The following is a 27,130-nucleotide window of genomic DNA, read 5'->3' as shown; positions in this document are numbered from 1 at the left end:
ATTTCACATAACCCATATATTTACACACTCTCCCTTCTGTGTTCACACATTGCACCATTCATAATATTGAAAACTCATAAATCATTAGACTCCATTTTTTTCAAAAATACCCGAGCTTTCACACACATTTCATCGTCCATTATTTGGGGAACTCAAATATCTCAAGTCATCGATATTCTCAAAGTCTCCTCCCACATATATTATATGTACCCAGACTGCATTCACACTCTCCAAAGCCCATATCAGTGACACCCGCAAGTACATTCTGAACAAAGGAACACCAAATTCACCAAATTAACACCCTGGCAAATGTCCTCAAAACACAGAATGCCAGATCACACCCACAGGCAACCCATTGAACCACATGGATGCCCTTCACCCCAAAAATATCATTCACAAGCCCCCTTCACCCCCAAAAAGACCCTTAACGCACCCCCTATGAGACATTAGATCCCAATTCCCATCTTCACCCCATGGACCCCACAATACTCCCCTGCACCCGCAGAGACCCTTACATTCCAAAATCCAACTCCACACGCCCACAAAACTGTTTGAAAACTCCGAATGCTTCATGTACCCACAGTCCCCTTTTACACACCAGAAACCTGTACAACAAATCTTGGAAACTATATTCGGAGGCACAATATTCATGCAGTCACCCTCAAACACTCTTGCACATTTGTACACACTGATACTCAACTACTAACAAACACAAACACACATACAAACAGCTCAAACAGACACACATAAATACACACAAACATACTCTCTCACACATTCGCAAACATACACACACTTACTCACACATACAAACACAGATAGAAACATGCACACAGATACATACACAACATTTTATACATGCCAACATCAAAACGTTTTTTAAACAGGCCAAGACCAATTGATACTACAAGTGCTCTTCAATCTACCTACCCACATTTACAAACCTAAACAAAGCCTCTACAGCAGAATGCATTCCCCCAATTCGCAAAACAAATTGGGCTTCACCACAATCACCAAAATCATATTAACAACCGCCCTGCCCCCATACCCTCTCACAGAACCCTTTCACACCAACACAAACCACCCTAACAAAAACCTAACTCCCCTTAGGAACCACCCAAATTACTTTTTTCAGCATCCCAAGCTCCATTCACACACACACAAACATGCTCTCACTCACTCACTCACTCACGCACACTCTCTCTCTCATACACACTCCCATCCAGCCACAAGGCCTTCTCTGCCTGCATCATCCGCATGCTCTTCCCTCAGCCCAATTGTGGGCCCCAGCCCTTGAATCACCTCTTCGACTATTTTAATAAATTGCGGCCCATCCCAAAACCACCGTTTTTTCTATGGGGTGCACTGTAGCATGTGGTTAGCACTGTTGTTTCACAGCGCCAGGGTCCAGGGTTCTATTCCCGCTTGAGTCACGGTCTGTGTGGAGTCTGCTCGTTCTCCCCATATCTGCGTGGGTTTCCTCCGGGTGCTCCGGTCCACACGTCCCAAAAGACGTGCTTTTTAGGTGTTGGACAATTTGAATTTTCTCTCTGTGTACCCGAACTGGCGCTGGAGTGTGGCGACAAGGAGATTATAACAATAACTTCATTGCAGTGTTAATATAAGCCTACTTGAGACACTGATAAATATTATTATTATTATTACTCTCTCACACACGCACTATTACTGTGAGTTCTCCCAGTGAGCCAGAGAGAAGACAGAGCCAGGAGTGAGACACAGCAAAGAGTGAGTTTGGGAATTTGAATCGAGGTGGGAATTGAATTGAATTAAATTGAATCAGTAAGGCAGCTCCTTTTAAATTTCAGGAGTTTAAATTAATTTATATTAAGCTAGTATTGGGCAGTGTAGGTTAACAAGGGCTGCCCCACCCACTCACATAACTGGTTGGCAGTTAAGTGTCAGTCACTTTAATCTACTTTGATCTGAAAGCAGGTGGGGGAGGGGAGTCACTTCAGGACAGTTTAAAAAGAGCCACTTGTAAACTCACTCCCAGTGAGTTCTCCCAGTGAGCCAGAGAAGACACAGCCAGAGTGAGACAGCAAAGAGTGAGTTTGGGAAGTTGAATCTTGGTGGGAATTCGAAGCTGGGTGGGGAGGAAGTGCTTTTTATCCCTGGTAAGTGACTGGTAAGTAGTGTTTCTGTTTTTCTGTTTCTTTTCATTGGTATATATATATATATTTTTTCTTCATTGTTTATTTAAAAAATTTTGGGGGGGAAATTGAAATTGTTGAAGTTAACCGAAGGTTTAAGACATGGCAGGAGATCTCAGACCCGTGTCATGCTCCTCGTGTGCGATGTGGGAGCTCAGGGACACGTCCACTGTCCCTGGCTCCTTCATGTGCATGAAGTGTGTCCAGTTGCAGCTCCTGTTAGACCGCTTGACGGCTCTGGAGCTGCGGATGGACTCGCTTTGGAGCGTCCGCGATGCTGAAGACGTCGTGGATAGCACGTTTAGCGAGTTGGTCACACCGCAGGTGAAAGGTACTGAGGGATATAGTAAATGGGTGACCAAAAGACAGAGCAAGAGTAGGAAGGCAGTGCAGGTGTCCTCTGCGGTCATCTCCCTGCAAAACAGATATACCGCTTTGGATACTGTTGAGGGAGATGGCTCACTAGGGGAAGGCGGCAGCAGCCAGGTTCATGGCACCGTGGCTGGCTCTGCTGCGCAGCTGGGCAGGAAGAAGAATGGCAGGGCTATAGTGATAGGGGACTCAATTGTAAGGGGAATAGACAGGCGGTTCTGCGGACGAAATCGAGACTCCAGGATGGTATGTTGCCTCCCTGGTGCAAGGGTCAAGGATGTCTCGGAGCGGCTGCAGGACATTCTGGGGGGGGGGGGGAGGGTGAACAGCCAGCTGTCGTGGTGCACATAGGCACCAACGATATAGGTAAAAAACGGGACGAGATCCTACAAGCTGAATTTAGGGAGCTAGGAGTTAAACTCAAAAGTAGGACCTCAAAGGTAGTAATCGCAGGATTGCTACCAGTGCCACGAGCTAGTCAGAGTAGGAATGTCAGGATGGAGAGGATGAATACGTGGCTCGAGAGATGGTGCAAGAGGGAGGGATTCAAATTCCTGGGACATTGGAACCGATTCTGGGGGAGGTGGGACCAGTACAAACCGGACGGTCTGCACCTGGGCAGGACTGGAACCGATGTCCTAGGGGGGGTGTTTGCTAGAGCTGTTGGGGAGAGTTTAAACTAATGTGGCAGGGGGATGGGAACCGATGCAGGAAGTTGGAAGGTAGTAAAACAGGGACAGAAATAAAAGGCAGTAAGGTGGAAGGTGGAAGGCAGAGAAGCCATAGTCAAAAATCAAAAAGGGCGACAGTACAAGGTACAGTGACTGAGGGGAGCTCAGTGAATAGGACCAGGAATACTAAAAGAAATAAAACGGGAAGTGAAAACATTAATGGTAAGCGATGCGGCAGGTTGTTGCAGGAAGATGTGCGTTCGACGACAAGGAAAATTAGGAGAAATGTTAAGAGGAAATATAACTTAGGAGAGGTTACTGATCGAGGTGTTAAGATTCAGAACAGAGGTAAAAAAGCCAACATAAGTGAATGCTCGTAGTATTCGGTATAAGGTAAATGAGTTGATGGAGCAAATTATCGTGAATGACTATGATTTAGTGGCCATTACTGAAACATGGTTAAAGGATGGTCACGACTGGGAGTTAAATATCCGAGGGTATCAAACTTTTCGGAAGGACAGAGTGGATGGTAGCTCTGTTATTTAAGGATGACATCCGGGCAACAGTAAGGGATGACATCGGTGCTATGGAGGATAAGGTTGAATCCATTTGGGTGGAACTCAGGAATAGTAAGGCGAAAAAGTCACTGATAGGAGTAATCTATAGGCCACCAAATAGTAACATTATGGTGGGGCAGGCAATAAACAAAGAAATAACAGATGCATGTAGAAATGGTACAGCAGTTATCATGGGGGATTTTAATCTACATGTTGATTGGTTTAACCAGGTCGGTCAAGGCAGCCTTGAGGAGGAGTTTATAGAATGTATCCGCAATAGTTTCCTCGAACAGTATGTAACGGAACCAACGAGGGAACAAGCAGTCCTAGATCTGGTCCTGTGTAATGAGACAGGATTGATTCAGGATCTCATAGTTAGGGATCCTCTCGGAAGGAGCGATCACAATATGGTGGAATTTAAAATACAGATGGAGGGTGAGTAGGTAAAATCAGGCACTAGTGTTTTGTGCTTAAACAAAGGAGGTTACAATGGGATGAGAGAAGAACTAGCTAAGGTAGACTGGGAGCAAAGACTTTATGGTGAAACAGTTGAGGAACAGTGGAGAACCTTCCAAGTGATTTTTCACAGTGCCCAGCAAAGGTTTATACCAACAAAAAGGAAGGACGGTAAAAAGAGGGACAATCGACCGTGGATATCTAAGGAAATAAGGGAGAGTATCAAATTGAAGGAAAAAACATACAAAGTAGCAAAGATCAGTGGGAGACTAGAGGACTGGGAAATCTTTAGGGGGCAACAGAAAGCTACTAAAAAAGCTATAAAGAAGAGTAAGATAGATTATGAGAGTAAACTTGCTCAGAATATAAAAACAGATAGTAAAAGTTTCTACAAATACATAAAACAAAAAAGAGTGGCTAAGGTAAATATTGGTCCTTTAGAGGATGAGAAGGGAGATTTAATAATGGGAGATGAGGAAATGGCTGAGGAACTGAACAGGTTTTTTGGGTCGGTCTTCACAGTGGAAGACACAAATAACATGCCAGTGACTGATGGAAATGAGGCTATGACAGGTGAGGACCTTGAGAGGATTGATATCACCAAGGAGGTAGTGATGGGCAAGCTAATGGGGCTAAAGGTAGACAAGTCTCCTGGCCCTGATGGAATGCATCCCAGAGTGCTAAAAGAGATGGCTAGGGAAATTGCAAATGCACTAGTGATAATTTACCAAAATTCACTAGACTCTGGGGTGGTCCCGGCGGATTGGAAATTAGCAAACGTGACACCACTGTTTAAAAAAGGAGGTAGGCAGAAAGTGGGTAATTATAGGCCAGTGAGCTTAACTTCGGTAGTAGGGAAGATGCTGGAATCTATCATCAAGGAAGAAATAGCGAGGCATCTGGATGGAAATTGTCCCATTGGACAGACGCAGCATGGGTTCATAAAGGGCAGGTCATGCCTAACTAATTTAGTGGAATTTTTTGAGGACATTAACAGTGCGGTAGATAACGGGGAGCCAATGGATGTGGTATATCTGGATTTCCAGAAAGCCTTTGACAAGGTGCCACACAAAAGGTTGTTGCATAAGATAAAGATGCATGGCATTAAGGGGAAAGTAGGAGCATGGATAGAGGATTGGTTAATTAATAGAAAGCAAAGAGTGGGGATTAATGGGTGTTTCTCTGGTTGGCAATCAGTAGCTAGTGGTGTCCCTCAGGGATCAGTGTTGGGCCCACAACTGTTCACAATTTACATAGATGATTTGGAGTTGGGGACCAAGGGCAATGTGTCCAAGTTTGCAGGCGACACTAAGATAAGTGGTAAAGCAAAAAGTGCAGAGGATACTGGAAGTCTGCAGAGGGATTTGGACAGGCTAAGTGAATGGGCTAGGGTCTGGCAGATGGAATACAATGTTGAAAAATGCGAGGTTATCCATTTTGGTAAGAATAACGGCAAAAGGGATTATTATTTAAATGATAAAATATTAAAACATGCTGCTGTGCAGAGAGATCTGGGTGTGCTAGTGCATGAGTCGCAGAAAGTTGGTTTTCAGGTGCAACAGGTGATTAAGAAGGCAAATGGAATTTTGTCCTTCATTGCTAGAGGGATGGAGTTTAAGACTAGGGAGGTTATGCTGCAATTGTATAAGGTGTTAGTGAGGCCACCCCTGGAGTATTGTGTTCAGTTTTGGTCTCCTTACTTGAGCAAGGACGTACTGGCACTGGAGGGTGTGCAGAGGAGATTCACTAGGTTAATCCCAGACCTGAAGGGGTTGGATTACGAGGAGAGGTTGAGTAGACTGGGACTGTACTCGTTGGAATTTAGAAGGATGAGGGGGGATCTTATAGAAACATATAAGATTATGAAGGGAATAGATAGGATAGATGCGGGCAGGTTGTTTCCACTGGTGGGTGAAAGCAGAACTAGGGGGCATAGCCTCAAAATAAGGGGAAGTAGATTTAGGACTGAGTTTAGGAGGAACTTCTTCACCCAAAGGGTTGTGAATCTATGGAATTCCTTGCCCAGTGAAGCAGTAGAGGCTCCTTCATTAAATGCTTTTAAGATAAAGATAGATAGTTTTTTGAAGAATAAAGGGATTAAGGGTTATGGTGTTCGGGCCGGAAAGTGGAGCCGAGTCCACAAAAGATCAGCCATGATCTCATTGAATGGCGGAGCAGGCTCGAGGGGCCAGGTGGCCTACTCCTTCTCCTAGTTCTTATGTTCTTATGTTCTTATTATGATCCCGGAGCAGACCGCAACTGTTGCTAGGATACCCGATCGAAATCCCAATATTTATTAAATTAGAAAGACTGTGAGGAAAGTATACTTCGTTGCAAATAGGGATATGGTATATTGGAAGAAATTTTCTTCCTGACAAAGTGTTACTAACTTTAATTTCAAAAAGAAAATAACTTAAAATTACCAATTAAACAATTTGTGACATGAAACATTCCCAACTGATAAATATTATCTCCACTCAAACAACACCCAACTCAAGTTATAACCCTCTTTCAAACACTTGTACAGACTCAGGAATACTTGCTCGATAGACAAATCTGGGATATCCTTCTTTAAGAAAGCGACATCCTTCAGAACACAGCTTGCAGATTATTGCCTGTCTCAGAGTATTGTTTAAATTACGAGCCGGACACTGCTCCAATCTTGTTCATCGGCAAATCTTTAATTCACTTTTTGAGACCATCTGCTTGTCTGACCACATCCCAATCTAAAAGTATTTTAAAATATTTAAAACTGAAAACTCAACACCTGCCTGTGTCAGCTGCTGGCATATCCCATTAACTGCATCATCTTACCAAACTTAACAGAATGTTTATAATTATCTACTCTCCTGAGAAAACATTTAATATAAACAAAATTCCATTTGCCCAACTTCAGGAAATAATACCCATGGCTGGAAATAATTTTGATTTTCCGTTTACGATTCTTTAATTACACCTCTGTCTCCAGAAAGTGTCTGCTTCCTTTCAATCACGATTTTTTTAAACAACATGACCGCAGCAGTCACAAACTAACCCAGGCGTTTAACACTTACTGCAGCACATATACAATGCAATATATCTCAAATTCCTATATTCAGCTCACACGCACACTCTCTCACACTCTCTCACACACACTCAACACACAAACACACAAATAGCTGTAACACCTCAAACTGCCTGCACACAACCAAATGATCTTCACAAAACCACAAACCCCCATCACCTATCCACACAATATGACTCCCCCCATTCCAAGGAAAACCCAAGTTCTGTTAACATATTGGTACAACCTATAACCAACATTCCAATTTGGACAAAACCGGTTTGCACCCTGAGGAAGTGTTTCACAACAGTTATAACATTTTCAAATTTCCATTCCGAAAGTACACTGTATAAAGAAAATACTAATATTCTGTTTCTAATGTAACTTTTCGGAAAAATGATCCTATATTTACATACCTGTCATGGTTGCTGTTATTGGGAAGCTCCTTCGCTTTTCTTTATGGGAGGGCATTTTGGAGACCTGGAAGAAAGGCAAAAAACATTTGTGTTTATGAAATTCAAACAAAATGCCAATAGCCAGAATGCAATCTCGCAGCATGAGAAATCAATTGAAATTGTTCTGAACAGATTTAAGTCCGGAACATAAACTGATCTCAGAGGTTGCAAGTGGTGCTTTTCATGTGAATGTCCCTTTAAGAAAGGTTTTGTCTTATCACATGGCTTCAGTGACTTAATTTTGTGGGTGGAGCTGGGCTGTGACTGTGAAAAACATTGGTCGTGGCTACCTGACTTGGTAACTTAAAATATATTAGTTTGCTTTCTGGAAGGAGTTTGAATCTGCTGGTTGAGACTGGATCAAAATTTAGAGAAATGACCAGCCCCATTCAAGTGAGAAGGCAGTGTGCTGGGCCACGCCGTTGAATAGGGTTTTGGATTATTGGATTTTGTTATTGAATTGGAAAAGGTAAGGGAGAATTCATTAAGGGTTATACATAGATTACTGTAGTTATGTGGTGCCTTTATGTTTGTAATTGATGAAAAGTCTTGCTGTGTTTATATATTTTTAAGTTAACGATATTCTTAGAATAAACCTTGTTTTGATTAAAGTGTCTGGGGAGTCTGATGAATCACACCTGAGGCGAAGGCTTTCGTGCTCATCCTAGCCAAATTCAACATTCAGGTTGTAGGTCAGGTGAACTCCATAATACACTGCGGAGTTTCTAAGCCCTGGCCCATACCAGGAGATTTGTTAGTGCTCTTTGGGGGGGTTTAAACTAATGCAGCAGGGGCATGGGACCCTGGATTGTAGTTTTAGGGTAAGGGAGAATGAGAGTATAGAGGTCAGGAGCACAGATTTGACGTCGCAGGAGGGGGCCAGTGTTCAGGTAGGTGGTTTGAAGTGTGTCTACTTCAATGCCAGGAGTATACGAAACAAGGTAGGGGAACTGGCAGCATGGGTTGGTACCTGGGACTTCGATGTTGTGGCCATTTCGGAGACATGGATAGAGCAGGGACAGGAATGGATGTTGCAGGTTCCGGGGTTTAGGTGTTTTAGTAAGCTCAGAGAAGGAGGCAAAAGAGGGGGAGGTGTGGCGCTGCTAGTCAAGAGCAGTATTACGGTGGCGGAGAGGATGCTAGATGGGGACTCTTCTTCCGAGGTAGTATGGGCTGAAGTTAGAAACAGGAAAGGAGAGGTCACCCTGTTGGGAGTTTTTTATAGGCCTCCTAATAGTTCTAGGGAAGTAGAGGAAAGGATGGCGAAGATGATTCTGGATAAGAGCGAAAGTAACAGGGTAGTTATTATGGGAGACTTTAACTTTCCAAATATTGACTGGAAAAGATATAGTTCGAGTACAATAGATGGGTCGTTTTTTGTACAGTGTGTGCAGGAGGGTTTCCTGAAACAATATGTTGACAGGCCAACAAGAGGCGAGGCCACGTTGGATTTGGTTTTGGGTAATGAACCAGGCAAGGTGTTGGATTTGGAGGTAGGAGAGCACTTTGGGGACAGTGACCACAATTCGGTGACGTTTACGTTAATGATGGAAAGGGATAAGTATACACCGCAGGGCAAGAGTTATAGCTGGGGGAAGGGCAATTATGATGCCATTAGACGTGACTTGGGGGGGATAAGGTGGAGAAGTAGGCTGCAAGTGTTGGGCACACTGGATAAGTGGGGCTTGTTCAAGGATCAGCTACTGCGTGTTCTTGATAAGTATGTACCGGTCAGGCAGGGAGGAAGGCGTCGAGCGAGGGAACCGTGGTTTACCAAGGAAGTGGAATCTCTTGTTAAGAGGAAGAAGGAGGCCTATGTGAAGATGAGGTGTGAAGTTTCAGTTGGGGTGATGGATAGTTACAAGGTAGCGAGGAAGGATCTAAAGAGAGAGCTAAGACGAGCAAGGAGGGGACATGAGAAGTATTTGGCAGGAAGGATCAAGGAAAACCCAAAAGCTTTCTATAGGTATGTCAGGAATAAGCGAATGACTAGGGAAAGAGTAGGACCAGTCAAGGACAGGGATGGGAAATTGTGAGTGGAGTCTGAAGAGATAGGCGACATACTAAATGAATATTTTTCGTCAGTGTTCACTCAGGAAAAAGATAATGTTGTGGAGGAGAATGCTGAGCCGCAGGCTAATAGAATAGAAGGCATTGAGGTGCGTAGGGAAGAGGTGTTGGCAATTCTGGACAGGCTGAAAATAGATAAGTCCCCGGGTCCTGATGGGATTTATCCTAGGATTCCCTGGGAGTCCAGGGAAGAGATTGCTGGACCTTTGGCTTTGATTTTTATGTCATCATTGGCTACAGGAATAGTGCCAGAGGACTGGAGGACAGCGAATGTGGTCCCTTTGTTCAAAAAGGGGAGCAGAGACAACCCCGGCAACTATAGACCGGTGAGCCTCACGTCTGTAGTGGGTAAAGTCTTGGAGGGGATTATAAGAGACAAGATTTATAATCATCTAGATAGGAATAATATGATCAGGGATAGTCAGCATGGCTTTGTGAAGGGTAGGTCATGCCTCACAAACCTTATTGAGTTCTTTGAGAAGGTGACTGAACAGGTAGATGAGGGTAGAGCAGTTGATGTGGTGTATATGGATTTCAGCAAAGCGTTTGATAAGGTTCCCCACGGTAGGCTATTGCAGAAAATACGGAGGCTGGGGATTGAGGGTGATTTAGAGATGTGGATCAGAAATTGGCTAGCTGAAAGAAGACAGAGGGTGGTGGTTGATGGGAAATGTTCAGAATGGAGTACAGTCACAAGTGGAGTACCACAAGGATCTGTTCTGGGGCCGTTGCTGTTTGTCATTTTTATCAATGACCTAGAGGAAGGCGCAGAAGGGTGGGTGAGTAAATTTGCAGACGATACTAAAGTCGGTGGTGTTGTCAATAGTGTGGAAGGATGTAGCAGGTTACAGAGGGATATAGATAAGCTGCAGAGCTGGGCTGAGAGGTGGCAAATGGAGTTTAATGTAAAGAAGTGTGAGGTGATTCACTTTGGAAGGAATAACAGGAATGCGGAATATTTGGCTAATGGTAAAGTTCTTGAAAGTGTGGATGAGCAGAGGGATCTAGGTGTCCATGTACATAGATCCCTGAAAGTTGCCACCCAGGTTGATAGGGTTGTGAAGAAGGCCTATGGAGTGTTGGCCTTTATTGGTAGAGGGATTGAGTTCCGGAGTCGGGAGGTCATGTTGCAGCTGTACAGAACTCTGGTTCGGCCGCATTTGGAGTATTGCGTACAGTTCTGGTCACCGCATTATAGGAAGGACGTGGAGGCTTTGGAGCGGGTGCAGAGGAGATTTACCAGGATGTTGCCTGGTATGGAGGGAAAATCTTATGAGGAAAGGCTGATGGACTTGAGGTTGTTTTCGTTGGAGAGAAGAAGGTTAAGAGGAGACTTAATAGAGGCATACAAAATGATCAGGGGGTTAGATAGGGTGGACAGTGAGAGCCTTCTCCCGCGTATGGAAATGGCTGGCACGAGGGGACATAGCTTTAAACTGAGGGGTAATAGATATAGGACAGAGGTCAGAGGTAGGTTCTTTACGCAAAGAGTAGTGAGGCCATGGAATGCCCTACCTGCTACAGTAGTGAACTCGCCAACATTGAGGGCATTTAAAAGTTTATTGGATAAACATATGGATGATAATGGCATAGTGTAGGTTAGATGGCTTTTGTTTCGGTGCAACATCGTGGGCCGAAGGGCCTGTACTGCGCTGTATTGTTCTATGTTCTATGCTGAAGAGTGTGCAATCATCAGCGTGCATCCACACTTCTGACCGTATGATGGAAGCAACAGTGAATGCTGCCAATCGGAAATGAGAGAGGCAACACTATGGAAGGCTAGATGTTGGGGCAACTGGAGTGTCGAGGAGAAGAATATAATTCTGTTCAGTTTCAAAGACGTTTGGAAATATCTGAAGATTGAACAACAGGTATAAATTCCCAGTTAATGGCGATGACATGCACACACACACACAAACTGAAAGCACACAAACACATTCATACACACATGCACATACACATGCAAGCTTATTCACATGTACACACGCACACACCAGACACACTCAAGAAAGCACATGCGCACACACAGCAGACACAAGCACACAACCACAGACACACGACATACACACACATACAAACACGAACACCCACACACAGTACAAGTTCAATGATGGTTTTAATTGCAAATGGAACAGAATACATAAGTAGGAAACCTTTACTGAAGATTCATCGAGCCGTGATGTCTAGTGTGCTGGTTTTGATTTGGTGCCTCCCGCTCAAGGTGGATATTGTTGTCTTTTCCATGCTCGAAAGTCGAAGTATTTGAGACCAAGAGTTGCAGGAGTCCCTGGGGAAGGTTTTACTCTTTTGGTGTAGCTGGTGGATGGATTCACAGACAAGGAATTGTGCAAAAGGAAAGAGCTGCTGGAGCAGGCGTGTCTTTGTGGTCCACCGCAGGAAAAGATGGCAGAGGGCAAGGGAGCTGCCCAGCCTGTCCAGTGGTCGATGGTGCAGTTGAAGATGGCAGAGGGCAAGGGAGCTGCACAGCCTGTCCAGTGGTCGATGGTGCAGTTGAAGATGGCAGAGGGCAAGGGAGCAGCACAGCCTGTCCAGTGGTCGATGGTGCAGTTGTTAGAGTTTATCAATGATAAGTTTTGGCAGCAGAGGAAAGAAGTGCTGGAAGATCTGGCCAAGGTGGTGGAACCGCTTGAATCTGGGATTCAGCGAGTGGATCAGAGGCTGGAATCCTAGGGCCTGGCGATCCAGAAAGCGGAGGAGGCGGTGCGGGAGCATGTGGAGCAGTTGGTCTTGTTGGTGGCGGGAGTGATGTGCGAGAGCCAGAGAGGCTCAGGGAGAAGGTGGAGGATCTGGAGAATCGCCCCAGAAGGCAAAAGGAATGTAGGGATGCCTGAAGGCATTAAAGGTGCGGAGACTGCGGTGTACATGGCGAGGATACTGAAAAAATTGATGGGGGAGGGGGCCATTGACTGGCCCCTGGAGGTCGACTGAGTGCAGAGGGTGCTGGTGAGAAGGCTACAGCGCCGAGGCGATGGTGCTGGGGTTGCGGCACTTTCTGGACCAGGAGATCGTTCAATGGGCGAGGGACACCAGCACATGTACCTGAGAAGGGAACGGGCTGCGGGTGTACCAGGGCCAAGAAGCAGAGCTGTGAAGAGGATGCCCCGTTAAAGAAGGAAGTGACGTTTGGCGCATTCTTCTCGTCAGCCTGTGGGTGGTTTTTTCAGAAGCGAGAGTATTATTTTGGCACACAAGAGGAGGTGGTGGAGTTTATGAGGGTCAATGGACTGGGAAGGGTGTGAGTAGATTGAACTATGGAGGAATTTTGTGAGTTTTGTAAAGTTTTTGATGGTGGGATTTTGGGGACTGATTTTTTACGGGGGAACAACGATGGTGATTGCACCTTTTGGTACTCTTCAGGATGAATGGTTGGGTGGATTGGGGGGGCGGAGGGGAACTCGGGGAGTTTGGGTGGTTGGAGGCCTTGGGTGGGTGCCACCTTGCCAGCTGGGTGGGCTAGTTAACGGGAGTGACGTGGGGTGTTGCCATGAGGCAGGTGTAGTGGGTTAGGAAGGCAAGGTGGCACAGTGGTTTGCACTACTTTCTCACAGTGCCAGAGACCCAGGTTCAATTCTGGTTTGGGAGTGGAGTTTGTACGTTATGCCCGTGTCTGCATGTGTTTCCTCTGGATGTGCCGGTTTCCTTCCACAATCCAAAGATATGCAGGTTAGGTGGATTGGCCTTGAAAATTGCCACATAGTGCCCAAGTGGGATTGGGTAGATTACTCTTTTGAATGGTCGGTGCAGAATCGATGGGCCAAATGGCCTCGTTCTGCACTCTTCGGGATTCTATGATTCTATGGTTCCTTGTTTGAGGGTGGAAGAGGGGGCAGGTTTGCTGACATTGGTGTGGTTGATGTGGCGCAACTTGGAAGAGATTGCTGATGGTGGACATCCGAGGGCGGACCTAGAGGGTCGTGTGACTCGGGCAGGGTGCTGGTCCAAAGAGGGATATGTTTGAGAGGGCGGCGGGAGCTGCTGACGAGGCTGGTCATGTAGCACGTGAGTGTGCAGGTCAAACGGTCGTGTGTGTTCACGCACCTAAGAAGTCTGAAGCAGACTTTTTGCAGGAGATGCACCAGAAGGTGAGGTTGAGGAAGGGACGTGTGGGACAGGTGTTTCATTCGGGGTTGGGCACAAAGACCAGGGGGTGGTGGTGTTGGCGAATAAGAGGTCGCAATGCATTCGAGGGCGGGAGTGTTGTAGCCCATCTGCGAAGATATGTGATGAAGAAGCAAGTTGGAGGAGATGCTGGTGGTTCTGGTAAATATCTATGCCCTGAATTGAGATGATGCAGATTTTATGAGACGGGTGTTCGGGAAGATTCCTGACTTGCAATCACATTGGCTGATTATGGGATTGATTTTATTGTGGTGATGTAAATGAACTTGGACCGGTAGAGTTCCAATTCATCAAGGGTGTTGGCAGTGGCAAAGGATCTGAGGGGGTTTATAGAGCATGTGGTGTGTGTGTGTGGGGGTGAGGGGGGTGGACCCGTGGAGGTTTGGGAAGCCGAGGGCTAATGAGTTTCATACTTCTCCCATGTGCAGTGGGAGCGTTCCTAGATTGATTTTTTTCATGTTAGATCAGACATTGCTGGCGGGGATGATCAACTCAGAGTACACGGTGATTGTGGTTTCTGACCACGCGCTGCACTGGGTGGATATGAGCGTGGCCGGGGGGTGGGGGGGGGGGGGGCGGTGCTGCCTAATGGCGACATTAGAGGTTGGATGTGGGATTGCTGGCGGATTTTAGGTGTTTGAGATGGTGAGAGCTGACATTGGGGGCTACTTGATGCTAAACAGTTCCGGGGAAGTCTAAGGTTGTGGGAAACGCTCAGGGGAAACTTCATTTCAATTCGGGCACACATGGAGAAAGCTGAGCGGATGGAGGTGGCAAGACTGGGGGAAGAGATTTTGAGGGTGGATAGGAGATACTCAGAGGTTCCAGAGGCAGGGCTGATGAAAGAGAGGCAAAGACTCCCGATGGAGTGTGGGCTAAAGTCAATGGGAAAGGCAGTGGGGCAGCTATAGAGGCCAAATGGGTAGTCTTTGAGTCCTGGGAGAAGAGGAGAAGAGGTGGCAAGGGAGATTAACAGAGTGAGGGATGATAAGGGTAAGGTGGTGATGGACCAGAGTGGGTGAATGGTGTGTTGAGGCAATTTGTCAGAGACCATATGGGTCTGAGCCTCCAGCCGGGGGGAGAGTATGCGGTGGTTTTTGGATGGGCCGGAATTTCTTAAAATAGTAGAAGGGGTGGTTCAAGGGCTGAGGGCCACAATTGGGCTGAGGGAAGAGCATGCGGATGATGCAGGCAGGGAAGGCCTTGTTGCCGGATAGGTTCCCAGTGGAGTTTTATAGAAAGTTTGGAGTGGACATGGGGCCACTGCTGATGAGGGCGTACAATGAAGCGAGGAGGGGGGAGTTCCCCCCTACATTATCACAGGCTTCCGTCACCCTAATATTGAATAAGGATCCAGAGCAGTGTGAGTCATACCGCCCGATAACATTACTGAAAATAGATGCCTTGCTGCTGGTGAAGGTGTTGGCCTTGCGAATCGAGGATTGCGTCCCAGGAGTGATGGGTAAATATCAAACGGGTTTTGTGAAGGGGAACGTGAAGAGCTTGCTTAATGTAATCATGATGACTTTGAAGGGGCAGGAGGTGGAAGTTGTGGTGGTGACGGACACGGAGAAGGCATTTGATCGGGTGGAGTGGGAATATCTGCTGGAGGTGTTGGTGTGGTTTGGGTTTGGACAATGGTTTATGGATTGGTCTGATTGCTGTATAAGTTGCCAGTCATGAGTGTGCGGATGAGCTGAGTGAGTTTCAGGTACTTCGGGCTAGATCGTGGAATGAGACCAGCTCTCTCCGTTGTTCTTTTCCTTAGAGCCACTGGAAATGGTGCTGAGCATGTTGAGGGACTGGAGAAGGATTAAGCGTGGCGAGGGGTGAAAACGAGCATAGGGTCTCATTGTATGCCGACGACCTGTTTCTACATATTGACCAGTTGGGCAGTGTTGGATGCATCACGGGCTCTTCAAGGAATTTGGTCGGTTTCGGCATACAAGTTGAATATGAGGAAAAGCGAGGTGTTCCCTATTGAGACTAGAGGATGGCACGGTGGCACAGTGGTTAGCACAGCTGAATCGCAGTTCCAGCGACCCTGGTTCCATTCTGGCCTCGGGTGAGTGTCTGTGTGGAGTTTGCACTTTCTCCTCGTGTCTGCGTGGGTTTCGGTGCTGGGACCCAGTTGGGACTGCAGTTGTTCATAATATACATCAATAATTTGGATGAGGGAACAAAATGTAACCTCTCAAAGTTTGCAGATGATGCAAAGTTGGGTGGGAGTGTGAACTTTGGATGCAGAGATCCTATAGCATGATCTGGACAGGTTGGGCGAGTGCGCAAATCAATAGAAAATGCAGTATAATTTGGATAAGTGTGAGGTTATTCACTTTGGAAGCAAGAACAGGAAGGCAGATTACTACCTGAATGGTTGTAAATTGGGAGAGGGGAGTGTGCAGCGGGATCTGGGTGACCTTGGCTAATGGTATTTTGGCCTTCATTGCGAGAGGTTTTGCGTGCAGGAGCAGGGATGTGTTGTTGCAATTATACAAGGCCTTGGGAGGCCACACCTAGAATATTGTGTGCAGGTTTGGTCTCCTTTTCTTGCTCTCGAGGGGGTGCAGCGAAGGTTTACCAGACTGATTCCAGGGATGGCGGGACTGTCTTATGAGGAGAGATTGACTAGGTTAGGATTGTTCTCGCTGGAGTTCAGAAGAATGAAGGGGGAAGCTTTGTGCAAGTCAAGGAGACACAGCCGGAGTGAGACACATCCAGAGTGGGAATTTGGAACTTCGGAATTTGGTGCAGTGAGGTAATTTGGTGCAGAGTGGGAGAAGGTGCTTTTCCCCTACTGTTTTGTTCTCTCTCTTTCTTCTGGCCTGTAACATTTAATCTGCAGGGAGAGAACCAGAGAGAATCTGAGACCCTCGGAAGGTAAGTAAGTGATTTTTATTCATTTTTATTTTATTACCTTTTCAAATTGTGTGTGTGGGGTGGGGGGGGGGGGGTACTGAAGTTACATAACAGTAAAGCTGTGACCTGATTGGCTGATTGGGAATCTACACTATAATTAAAAAAATTAAGCATTGTTAAACTAATTAAACATAATTACGTATTACTTAATTATAATTTAGAGGGGTATCTAAGCCAGAGATTGGAGAGTACTGTATTTAGCTTTCACATTTATAGTAGAAATCTAGTGCTAGGAAACATATAGTTAACAGTAACTTTAAAAAAAAACCTTTAAATGTAATTTACTAATTAATTGACGCAATGTCAATTAGAGGGGTGCAGTGCTCTGACAATGAGATGTGGCAGGTCCACCTGATAGGCTATTCCCCTTTGGATACAGTCGGGGGGGGATAGCCTATCAGGGGAAAACAGCAGCAGCAAGAGCAGTGGCACCACGGCTGGCTCTGATGTTCAGAACGGAGTGTCAAAGCGCAGAAGAGCAATAGTCATAGGGAACTCTATAGTCAGGGGCACGGAGAGGCACTTCTGTGGACGTGAAAGAGACTCCAGGATGGTATGTTGCCTGCTTGGTGCCAGGGTCCAGGATGTCTCTGAACGGGTAGCGGGCATCCTGAAGGGGGAGGGCAAACAGGCAGAGGTCATTGTACATATTGGTACTAACGACATAGGCAGGAAGGGGCATGTGTTCCTACAGCAGGAGCTCAGGGAGCTAGGCAGAAAGTTAAAAGACAGGACCTCTAGGGTTGTAATTTCGGGATTACATCCTGTGCCACGTGCAAGTGAGGCTAGAAATAGGAAGATAGAGCAGCTAAAAGGTAGCTAAATAGCTGGTGTAGGAGGGAGCGTTTCCGTTATCTAGGCCACTGGGAGCTCTTCCGGGGCAGGTGTGACCTGTATAAGAAGGACGGGTTGCATCTAAACTGGAGAGGCATAGGTATCCTAGCTGCGAGGTTTGCTAGTGTCACACAGGAGGGTTTAAACTAGTATGGCAGGGGGGTGGGCACCGGAGCAATAGGTCAGAAGGTGAAAGCATTGAGGGAGAACTAGGGAATAGGGCCAGTATGGCTCTGAGGCAGAGCAAACAGGGAGACGTTGCTGAACACAGCGGGTCTGGTGGCCTGAAGTGCATATGTTTTAATGCAAGAAGTATAACGGGTAACTTAGAGCTTGGATTAGTACTTGGAACTATGATGTTGTTCCCTCAACCAGAGACCTGGTTGAGGGAAGGACAGGATTGGTAGCTAAAAGTTCCAGGATTTAGATGTTTCAGGCAGGATTGAGGAGGATGTAAAAGGGGTGGCGGAGTTGCACTACTGGTTAGGGAGAATATCCCAGCTGTACTACGGGAGGACACCTCATAGGGCAGTGAGGCTATATGGGTAGAGATCAGGAATAAGAAGGGTGCAGTCACAATGTTGGGGGTATACTACATGCCTCCCAACAGCCAGCGGGAAATAGAGGAGCAGATAGGTAGACAGATTTTGGAAAAGAGTAAAAACAACAGGGTTGTTGTGATGGGAGACTTCAACTTCCCCAATATTGACTGGGACTCACTTAGTGCCAGGGGCTTAGACGGGGCAGAGTTTGTAAGGAGCATCCAGGAGGGCTTCATAAAATAATATTAGACAGTCCAACGAGGGAAGGGGCTGTACTGGACCGGGTATTGGGGAATGAGCCCGGCCAGGTGGTAGAGGTTTCAGTAGGGGAGCATTTCGGGAACAGTGGCCACAATTCAGTAAGTTTTAAAGTGCTGGTGGACAAGGATAAGAGTGGTCTTAGGGTGAATGTGCTAAATTAGGGGAAGGCTAATTATAACAATATTAGGCGGGAACTGAAGAACATAGATTGGGGGTGGATATTTGAAGGTAAATTAACATCTGACATGTGGGAGGCTTTCAAGTGTCAGTTGAAAGGAATTCAGTACCGGCATGTTCCTGTGAGGAAGAAGGATAAATAATAAATTTTAAATAAATAAATAATAAATAAATTTCAGGAACCTTGGATAACGAGAGATATTGTAGGCCTCATCAAAAAGATGAGGCCTACAATTTGACAGGGCTAGAAGGCTGGGAACAGACGAAGCCTGTGTGGAATATAAGGAAAATTGGAAGGAACTTAAGCAAGGAGTCAGGTGGGCTAGAAGGGGTCACAAAAAGTCATTGGCAACTAGGGTTAAGGAAAATCCCAAGGCTTTTTACACGTACATAAAAAGCAAGAGGGTAGCCAGGGAAAGGGTTGGCCCACTGAAGTATAGGCAAGGGAATCTATGTGTGGAGCCAGAGGAAATGGGCGAGGTACTAAATGAATACTTTGCATCAGTATTCACCAAAGAGAAGGAATTGGTGGATGTTGAGTTTGGAGAAGGGTGTGTAGATAGCCTGGGTCACATTAAGATCCAAAAAGGCGAGGTGTTGGGCGTCCTGAAAAATATTAAGGTAGATAAGTCCCCAGGGCCTGGTGGGATCTACCCCAGAATACTGAAGGAGGCTAGAGAGGAAATTGCTGAGGCCTTGAAAAACATCTTTGGATCCTCACTGTCTTCAGGTGATGTCCCGGAGGACTGGAGAATAGCCAATGTTGTTCCTTTGTTCAAGAAGGGTAGCAAGGATAATCCAGGGAACTACAGGCCGGTGAGCCTTATGTCAGTGGTAGGGAAATTACTGGAGAGAATTCTTCGAGACAGGATCTACTCCCATTTGAAAGCAAATGGACGTATAAGTGAGAGGTAGCATGCTTTTGTGAAGGGGAGGTCGTGTCTCACTAACTTGATAGAGTTTTTCGAAGAGGCCACAAAGTTGATTGATGCAGGTAGGGCAGTGGATGTTGTCTATATGGACTTCAGTAAGGCCTTTGACAAGGTCCCTCATGGTAGACTGGTACAAAAGGTGAAGTCACACGGGATCAGGAGTGAGCTGGCAAGGTGGATACAGAACTGGCTTGGTCATAGAAGGCAGAGAGTAGCAAGGGAAGGGTGCTTTTCTAATTGGAGGGCTGTGACTAGTGGTGTTCCGCAGAGATCAGTGCTGGGACCTTTGCTGTTCGTAGTATATATAAATGATTTGGAGGAAAATGTAACTGGTCTGATTGGTAAGTTTGCAGACGACACCAAGTTTGGTGGAATTGCGGATAGCGATGAGGACTGTCAGAGGATATTGCAGGATTTAGATTGTTTGGAGGCTTGGGCAGAAAGATAGCAGATGGAGTTTAATCCGGACAAATGTGAGGTAATGCATTTTGGAAGGTCTAATGCAGGTAGGGAATATAGAGTGAATGGTAGAACCCTCAAGAGTATTGACAGTCAGAGAGATCTAGGAGTACAGGTCCACAGGACACGGAAAGGGACAACACAGGTGGAGAATGTAGTCAAGAAGGCATATGGCATGCTTGCCTTCATTAGCCAGGGCATTGAGTATAAGAATTGGCAAGTCATGTTGCAGCTGTATTGCAAGTGTGGTCTTAGTTAGGCCACACTTGGAGTATAGTGTTCAACTCTGGTTGCCACACTACCAGAAGGATGTGGTGGCTTTAGAGATGGTGCAGAAGTGATTTACCAGGATGTTGCCTGGTATGGAGGGCATGAACTATGAGGAGCGGTTGAATAAACTCGGTTTGTTCTCACTGGAATGACAGAGGTTGAAGGGCGACCTGATAGAGGTCTACAAAATTATGAGGTCATAGAGTGGAGAGTCAGAGGCTTTTCCCTAGGGTAGAGGGGTCAATTACTCGGGGCATAGGTTTAAGGTGCGAAGTTCAAGGTTTAGAGGAGATGTATGAGGCAAGTTTTTTACACAGAGGGTAGTGGGTGCCTGGAACTCGCTGCCGGAGGAGGTGGTGGAAGCAGGGACGATAGTGACATTTAAGGGGCATCTTGAGAAATACATGAAAAGGATGGGAATAGAGGGATATGGACCCAGGAAGTGTAGAAGATTGTAGTTTAGTCGGGCAGCATGGTTGGCACAGGCTTGGAGGGCCGAAGGGCCTGTTCCTGTGCTGTACTTTTCTTTGTTCTTTGTTCTTTGTTATCTCATAGAGACTTACAAAATTCTAACAGGACTGGACAGGGTAGATGCAGGGAAGATGTTCCCGATGGTGGGTGTGTCCAGAACCAGGGGTCACAGTCAGAGGATTCAGGAATAAGGAGACATTACTTCACCAAAGAGTGGTGAGCCTGTGGAATTCATTGCCACAGGAAGTAGTTGATGCTAAAACTTTGAATATAATCAAGAGGCGGCTGTCGATAGCACTTGAGGAGAATGGGATCAAAGGTTATGGGGAGAAAGCAGGATTAGGCTATTGAGTTGGATGATCAGCCATGATCGTGATGGATGGCAGAGCCTCTTCCTGCTCTTATCTTCTATATATCTCTGCATCTATTTCCTCCGGATGCACTGGTTTCCTCCCACAGTCCAAAGAAGTGCAGGTTAGGTGGATTGGCCATGATAATTTGCCCCTTAGTGCCCAAAAGGTTAGTTTGGGTTACTGGGATAGGGTGACTGCGTGGGCTTAAGTAGGGTAATCTTTCCAAGAAACAGCGCAGACTTGATGGGCCAAATGGCCTCCTTCTACACTGTAAATTCTATGATCTATGCTCTATTGAGGTCAAGAAAGAAAGATCGGGGAGTTGGCATTTAGGATGGTGGGGCCGGGTTTTAGATGCTTGTGCAACCAGGTGATGCAGGGCTGGGTGCAGCTGCACAAGTTGACCCTGGCACGGCTGGTGGAGCAGATGAAAGTGGATTTCAAGGTGCAGGATGTGCTTCTGCTGACAGGGTGGGTGCGGACAGTAAAAATGACAGCGCTGCAAAGGTTTCTTGTTGTGCTCCAGAACCTTCCAAACTTCGTTCCCAAGTCGTTTTTAAGACGGTCAATGCGCTGATTTCTGGATTCGTGTGGGCGGAGAAGACGAGGAGGACTTTCTTGGAATGTGGCGAGGGAGTGGAGGCAGGTGCTGCTGAATATGATGAATTACTACTGGGTGGCGAATATTGCTATGGTTATGCATTGGGTCGTGGGGCAGAGGTCAGCATGGGGTCGGATGTAGGGGAACATGTTTAAGGTCTTTGTTGTCGGCGCCTCTACCATTCTAGCCGGCCAGGTACTCCGTGAGCCCAGTGGTGGTGTTGACTCGAAGGGTGTGGGGGCAGTGGAGGCATATTTGGGACTGGAGGGTGCATTGGTGTGGGCATCTATCTATGTTTGTGCTGGGGGATTGGTGTGAGGTTTTGGGGTGCGACAGGCAGGGATTGAGTGACTTTCTGATCTGTTTATTGGGGGCAAATTTCTGAAGTTAGAAGACTTGCAGGAGGAATACGAGTTGCCCATCGGGAACGGCTTTAGGTACCTGCAAGTCAGGCACTTTGTAAGGTGGGATGTGCCATCCTTTCCTGTGCTGCTGTCCCTGGTGTTGCAAGCCAAGGTGCTGTCAGAGGATGAGATAGGGGAGGGGAAGGTGTCCAATGTATATAAGGAGGTAATGGATTGAAAGAGAGCCCTGATGTAGGACATAATGCCTAAGTGAGAGAAGGAATTGGGAGTGCACTGTGACATTGGTGGAGGCCTTGCAGAGGGTGAACATGTCCTTGTCATGTGCAAAGTTAAGCCGCATCCCATTCCAGGTGTTATATCGGGCTCATATGACGGTGTAGAGGGTGAATAGGTTCTTTGAAGGGGTAAGGATAGGTGTGGGCGGTGCATGGTGGGCCCACGAATCACGGCCACATGTTTTGGGCATGTCCACGATTGAGCATGTTCTGGCAGGGGTTCTTGGACATGATGTTCGAGGTGCTGGTGTGGAGGTTGTCCCGAGTCCAGAGGTGCCGATATTTGGGGTGTTGAACAACCCAGAAGTCCAGGGGATGAGAAAGGCCAACGTTTTTGCTTTTGCCTCCCTCATAGTCTGGAGACAGATTTTGCTTGGGTGGTGGGACTCGGAGCCGCCAAAAGTGGGGGTTTGGGTCAGGGACCTGGCAGATTCGTGAGGCTGGAGAAGGTTAAGTTTGTCTTGAGGGGATCGAGGGATGGGTTCACCCGGAGATGGAAGCTGTTTATTGATTTCTTTAAGGAGTGTTGAAGGGTCAGCAGGGGGAGGATCAGGGGATAAAATGGGGAAGGCGGGATGTGAGAAAGGGGTGGTATTAGGGGAGCAGGGGGGAGTGAGTGTTTGTTGTTTATAAAGTGATCTGGTTGTTCTGCTTTTGTTTGTTTCGATGAAAATGCCTTGAATAAAATGTTCTTAAAAAAGGGTGTGACATAAAGGTTTATGGCTCAAAATCAGATCACAATGTAGCACATTGGCATCGATAGAGAATTTGTTAGAAAACAGGAAACAGAGATATCTAAAAATGGGTCATTTTTTGACAGGCAAGATGTAATGAGTTCAGTTCCATAAGGATAAGCTTCAACTGTATAATATCCATATCAATTAACTGAATGAAGGACTGAATGTATGATTTTGAGTTTGCCGATGTTACAAATATATGTTGGAAACCTAGTTATAAAGAGGACATAAGAGTTCCAAAGTGTTTCAGATCAGTTAAGTTAATGGGCAAAACATAGATATAACGTGGCAAAACATGAACTTGTTCACATTGGTAAGAAGAATTTAGTCCATTGGTGAATGATTGTACTACTCTGCAATAGCAAAGAATTTAGGTGTATTTGTGACTGGAAGAGAATCATTTTCATATACAGATATAATAGAAATGATTAGGAAGGCACATTGAATGTTCTCATTCTTTACCAGGGGAATGAAATAATAAAGTCTGACTATTTTGCTACATTTCCATCGGTCGGTGGTAAGGTTCCATCCAGAGTGATGTGTAGAACAAAGAAGAAAGAACAAAGAACAGTACAACACAGGAACGGGCCATTCGGCCCTCCAAGCCTGCGCTGACCATGGTACCTGCCTAAACTAAAACCGTCTGCATTTACGGAGTCCATATATTCGGGGCAGCACGGTAGCATTGTGGATAGCACACTTGCTTCACAGCTCCAGGGTCCCAGGTTCGATTCCGGCTTGGGTCACTGTCTGTGCGGAGTCTGCACATCCTCCCCGTGTGTGCGTGGGTTTCCTCCGGGTGCTCCGGTTTCCTCCCACAGTCCAAAGATGTGCAGGTTAGGTGGATTGGCCATGATAAATTGCCCTTAGTGTCCAAAATTGCCCTTAGTGTTGGGTGGGGTTACTGTGTTATGGGGATAGGGTGGAGGTGTTGACCTTGGGTGGGGTGCTCTTTCCAAGAGCCGGTGCAGACTCGATAGGCCGAATGGCCTCCTTCTGCACTGTAAATTCTATGATAATCTATGATATACTTCCATTCCCACTCTATTCATATATTTGTCTAGATGCCCCTTAAATGCCACTATCGTACCTGCTCCCACCACCTCCCCAGGCAGCGCGTTCCAGATATTAACTTTTGGATTCTTTCTTTATGCAAGGGCCTGATTACGTTGGAAGCAGTTCAGAGGCGGTTTACGTGACTGATACCTGGAATAATGGCTAGGAAGAGATTCTGGAGACTAACGGAATATACCAGTCGACTGGTCGGGTGGGCAGAAAGTTTAACCAAAGAAATGTGTATTCATGCATTTGGGGGAGATCAAACAAGACAAACACTGCAGAATAAATAGTCGGACACTGAGACGTGCAGAGGGGAAATGAACCTTTGAGTGAATGTACAGGTATTGTGGAAGACAGGTGGATAAGTTGACAACCTGGTTACGATGACATATGAATTGTGTCAATTATTAGTGGAGGCATAGAAGATTGTAATGTTGAAACAATATGAAACATAATTTGGACCAATACTTGAGTACTGTGTGCATTTCTGTGCACCTCAATACCAGAAAGAATGTTATTGTGTAAGAGGGTGCATGGGAGAGTTACGAGAATATTGGATAAAACCAAATTACTGCGGATGCTGGAATCTGAAACCAAAGCGAAAATGCTGGAAAATCTGAGCAGATCTGGCAGCATCTGTAGAGGGAGAAAAGAGCAAATGTTTCGAGTCCAGATGACCCTTTGTTAAAGCTTTGACAAAGGGTCACCTGAACTCAAAGCTCTTTTCTCTCCCTACAGATGCTGCCAGACCTGCTCAGATTTTCCAGCATTTTCTCTTTGGCTATGAGAATATTGCCAGGACTGCAAATTTGCAGCTATGAGGAAAGATTGGATAGGCAGCGGTTCTTCAAGGTGGGCCAGAGGAGGCTGCGGGGGAGATTTGATTGAGATATACAGAATTGTGAGGGGTCTGGACAGAGTGGATGCATCATATTAGCATTAGCAGAGAGGTCAATGACTAGGGTAGGGTTATATTGATTAGTAGAATGGTTAGAGATTTGATGAGGGGAACGTAATTTTGAAGAGAGTTGTGGAGGTCTGGGTGGATTTCACTTTGTACTGGCACAACACTCCGAGCCGAATTGCCTCTTTCCGTGCTGGAAACTCTCTATGAGTCTACTCTATGACTCTACTAAGTCACAGCGAGAGAAGTGAGAAACTGATGGTTCCAACTCACAGTGATGAAAAAGAAAGGGCACGTGCACACACATTGATCACATTGACTCATACTAACGCAACTGCAGACATTGAGGGAGGCAGCTCTCCCTGATCGCATTCACACATAAATCACAGTAAGAACTCACAATCAGAAACTAATTGGATATTCTGAATTCTCCCTCTGTGTACCCGAACAGGCGCCAGAATGTGGCGACTGTGGTTTTTTAATAGTAACTTCATTGTAATGTGCATAGAACATAGAATTTACAGTGCAGAAGAAGGCAGTTTGGCCCATCGAGTTTGAACCGACCCTTGGATAGACCACCCCACTTAAGTCCACACTTCCCCCCTACCCCCTAACCCAGTAACCCCTCCTACCCATTTTTGGACACTAAGGGCAATTTATCATGGCCAATCCACCTAACCTGCACATCTTTGGACTGTGGGAGGAAACCGGAGCACCCGGAGGAAACGCATGCAGGCATGGGGAGAACGTGCAAACTCCGCACAGACAGTGACCCAAGACGGGAATCGAACCTGGGACTCTGGAGCTGTGAAGCAATTGTGCTAACCACTGTGCTACCGTGCTGCCTACTTGTGACAATAAAGATTATGTTTTAAAAAATAATCATAGTGAGGGCCTCAAATTAAACAAAGATGACAGCGACGCACTGAATTGATCCGCATTTAGTGTCCATGGTGCGACCATATTCTTACACAAAGCACGCTGTTGGAGTTCAGATAGCCTGTGGTCCAATTGTGGATTGCTGATAATGTCCAGACAGGTGAACGAAACGCAGCTAGTTCAAAACTTGTTTGTAGACATGAAGATCAAGGTACATAGCGCGAACAAACAGGTTAATTATCAACGTGTAAATCTGTCCAGTACACACATTGCAGGTGTTAAGAGCCGGAGAGGTTTCAGTTCAGCCAGAACACACTGAACACACCCATTAGTCAGTGTGGAAATTTCCATTCACTCTGACCGCAGTGAGGGTCACACTCAACGGTCACATTGGGAGTTTCACACTCACAGATGGAAAATATTAGTTGCAGTCCTTGCAAATGAACGGAATTGTCTTACCTTCACCTGACACACTGTGACCTTCTTTTCATCTATCAGTGAAAAATAAAGTAAATGAATTTCATCCAATATGAAATTTATTTTCTATTATTTAACCTACGCACTTACGTCTCGGTCTTGATATGGATATCTGATCATCTGCATTTCCTGACAGAAATAAAGATAGAAAAAGAGCGAGAGAGACACACGGACAGAGAGACAGACAGACAGGGAGCGAGAGAGAGAAAGAGGGGTATATTGACTGATTTATGCATGGTAATTTCACCCTCGCACAGATGTTAATGCAGGTGTTAATCGCACTGAGAATAAGCGTTCCTGGAAAGAGGTAGTGGAGTTGTTATAGCTTTATTGTTTTTTCTGGTAGCTGGCTTGGGTGCGCCGGTGCGGAGGTCCCATCTTCTGTGTTGGAAGCACTCTTATCACCCAGCCAGGGAATCTCTCCCACACGGTAACAGCTGGATGCGCTGAAATCGGTGCTTCCCGACTTTGGTGACATCCTGTCATTCTGCTGGGACACCAAACACATGGACTGACTACATAACGACACGACAACTACAACATGGCTCACTACCTCGTCACAAGGAGAGTGCTTGTCAAGAGGAGATACTTTGGCGCCGAAAGGGATACTCAAAGTTTGCAGTCAATACACTGGTGTTAGGGAGTCGATGTAGATTTAAGGAGTTATTGCGAGTTACTGA

At 46.1% G+C, this 27,130-nt stretch overlaps 1 protein-coding gene across 2 annotated transcripts in view; it reads right to left on the bottom strand.

Annotated features, from left to right (window-relative positions):
- Positions 1 to 27,130, bottom strand: part of LOC140390087 (protein phosphatase 1 regulatory subunit 1C-like) — a 235,765-nt gene that overhangs the window by 24,020 nt on the left and 184,615 nt on the right. For both annotated transcript variants that reach the window (XM_072474987.1, XM_072474988.1), the window contains 2 exons: positions 26,433 to 26,464; positions 7,687 to 7,750 (listed from right to left, as the gene is read on the bottom strand). In XM_072474987.1, the coding sequence (XP_072331088.1) occupies positions 7,687 to 7,750; positions 26,433 to 26,464 (96 nt within the window). The remainder of the gene's footprint in view (positions 1 to 7,686; positions 7,751 to 26,432; positions 26,465 to 27,130) is intronic.

This window comes from Scyliorhinus torazame, chromosome 14, assembly GCF_047496885.1.
Source record: "Scyliorhinus torazame isolate Kashiwa2021f chromosome 14, sScyTor2.1, whole genome shotgun sequence".
Classification (NCBI taxonomy): Eukaryota; Metazoa; Chordata; class Chondrichthyes; order Carcharhiniformes; family Scyliorhinidae; genus Scyliorhinus; species Scyliorhinus torazame.
The sequence above is the reverse complement of the archived record's forward strand: the minus strand, read 5'-3'. Positions and strand labels throughout refer to the sequence as shown.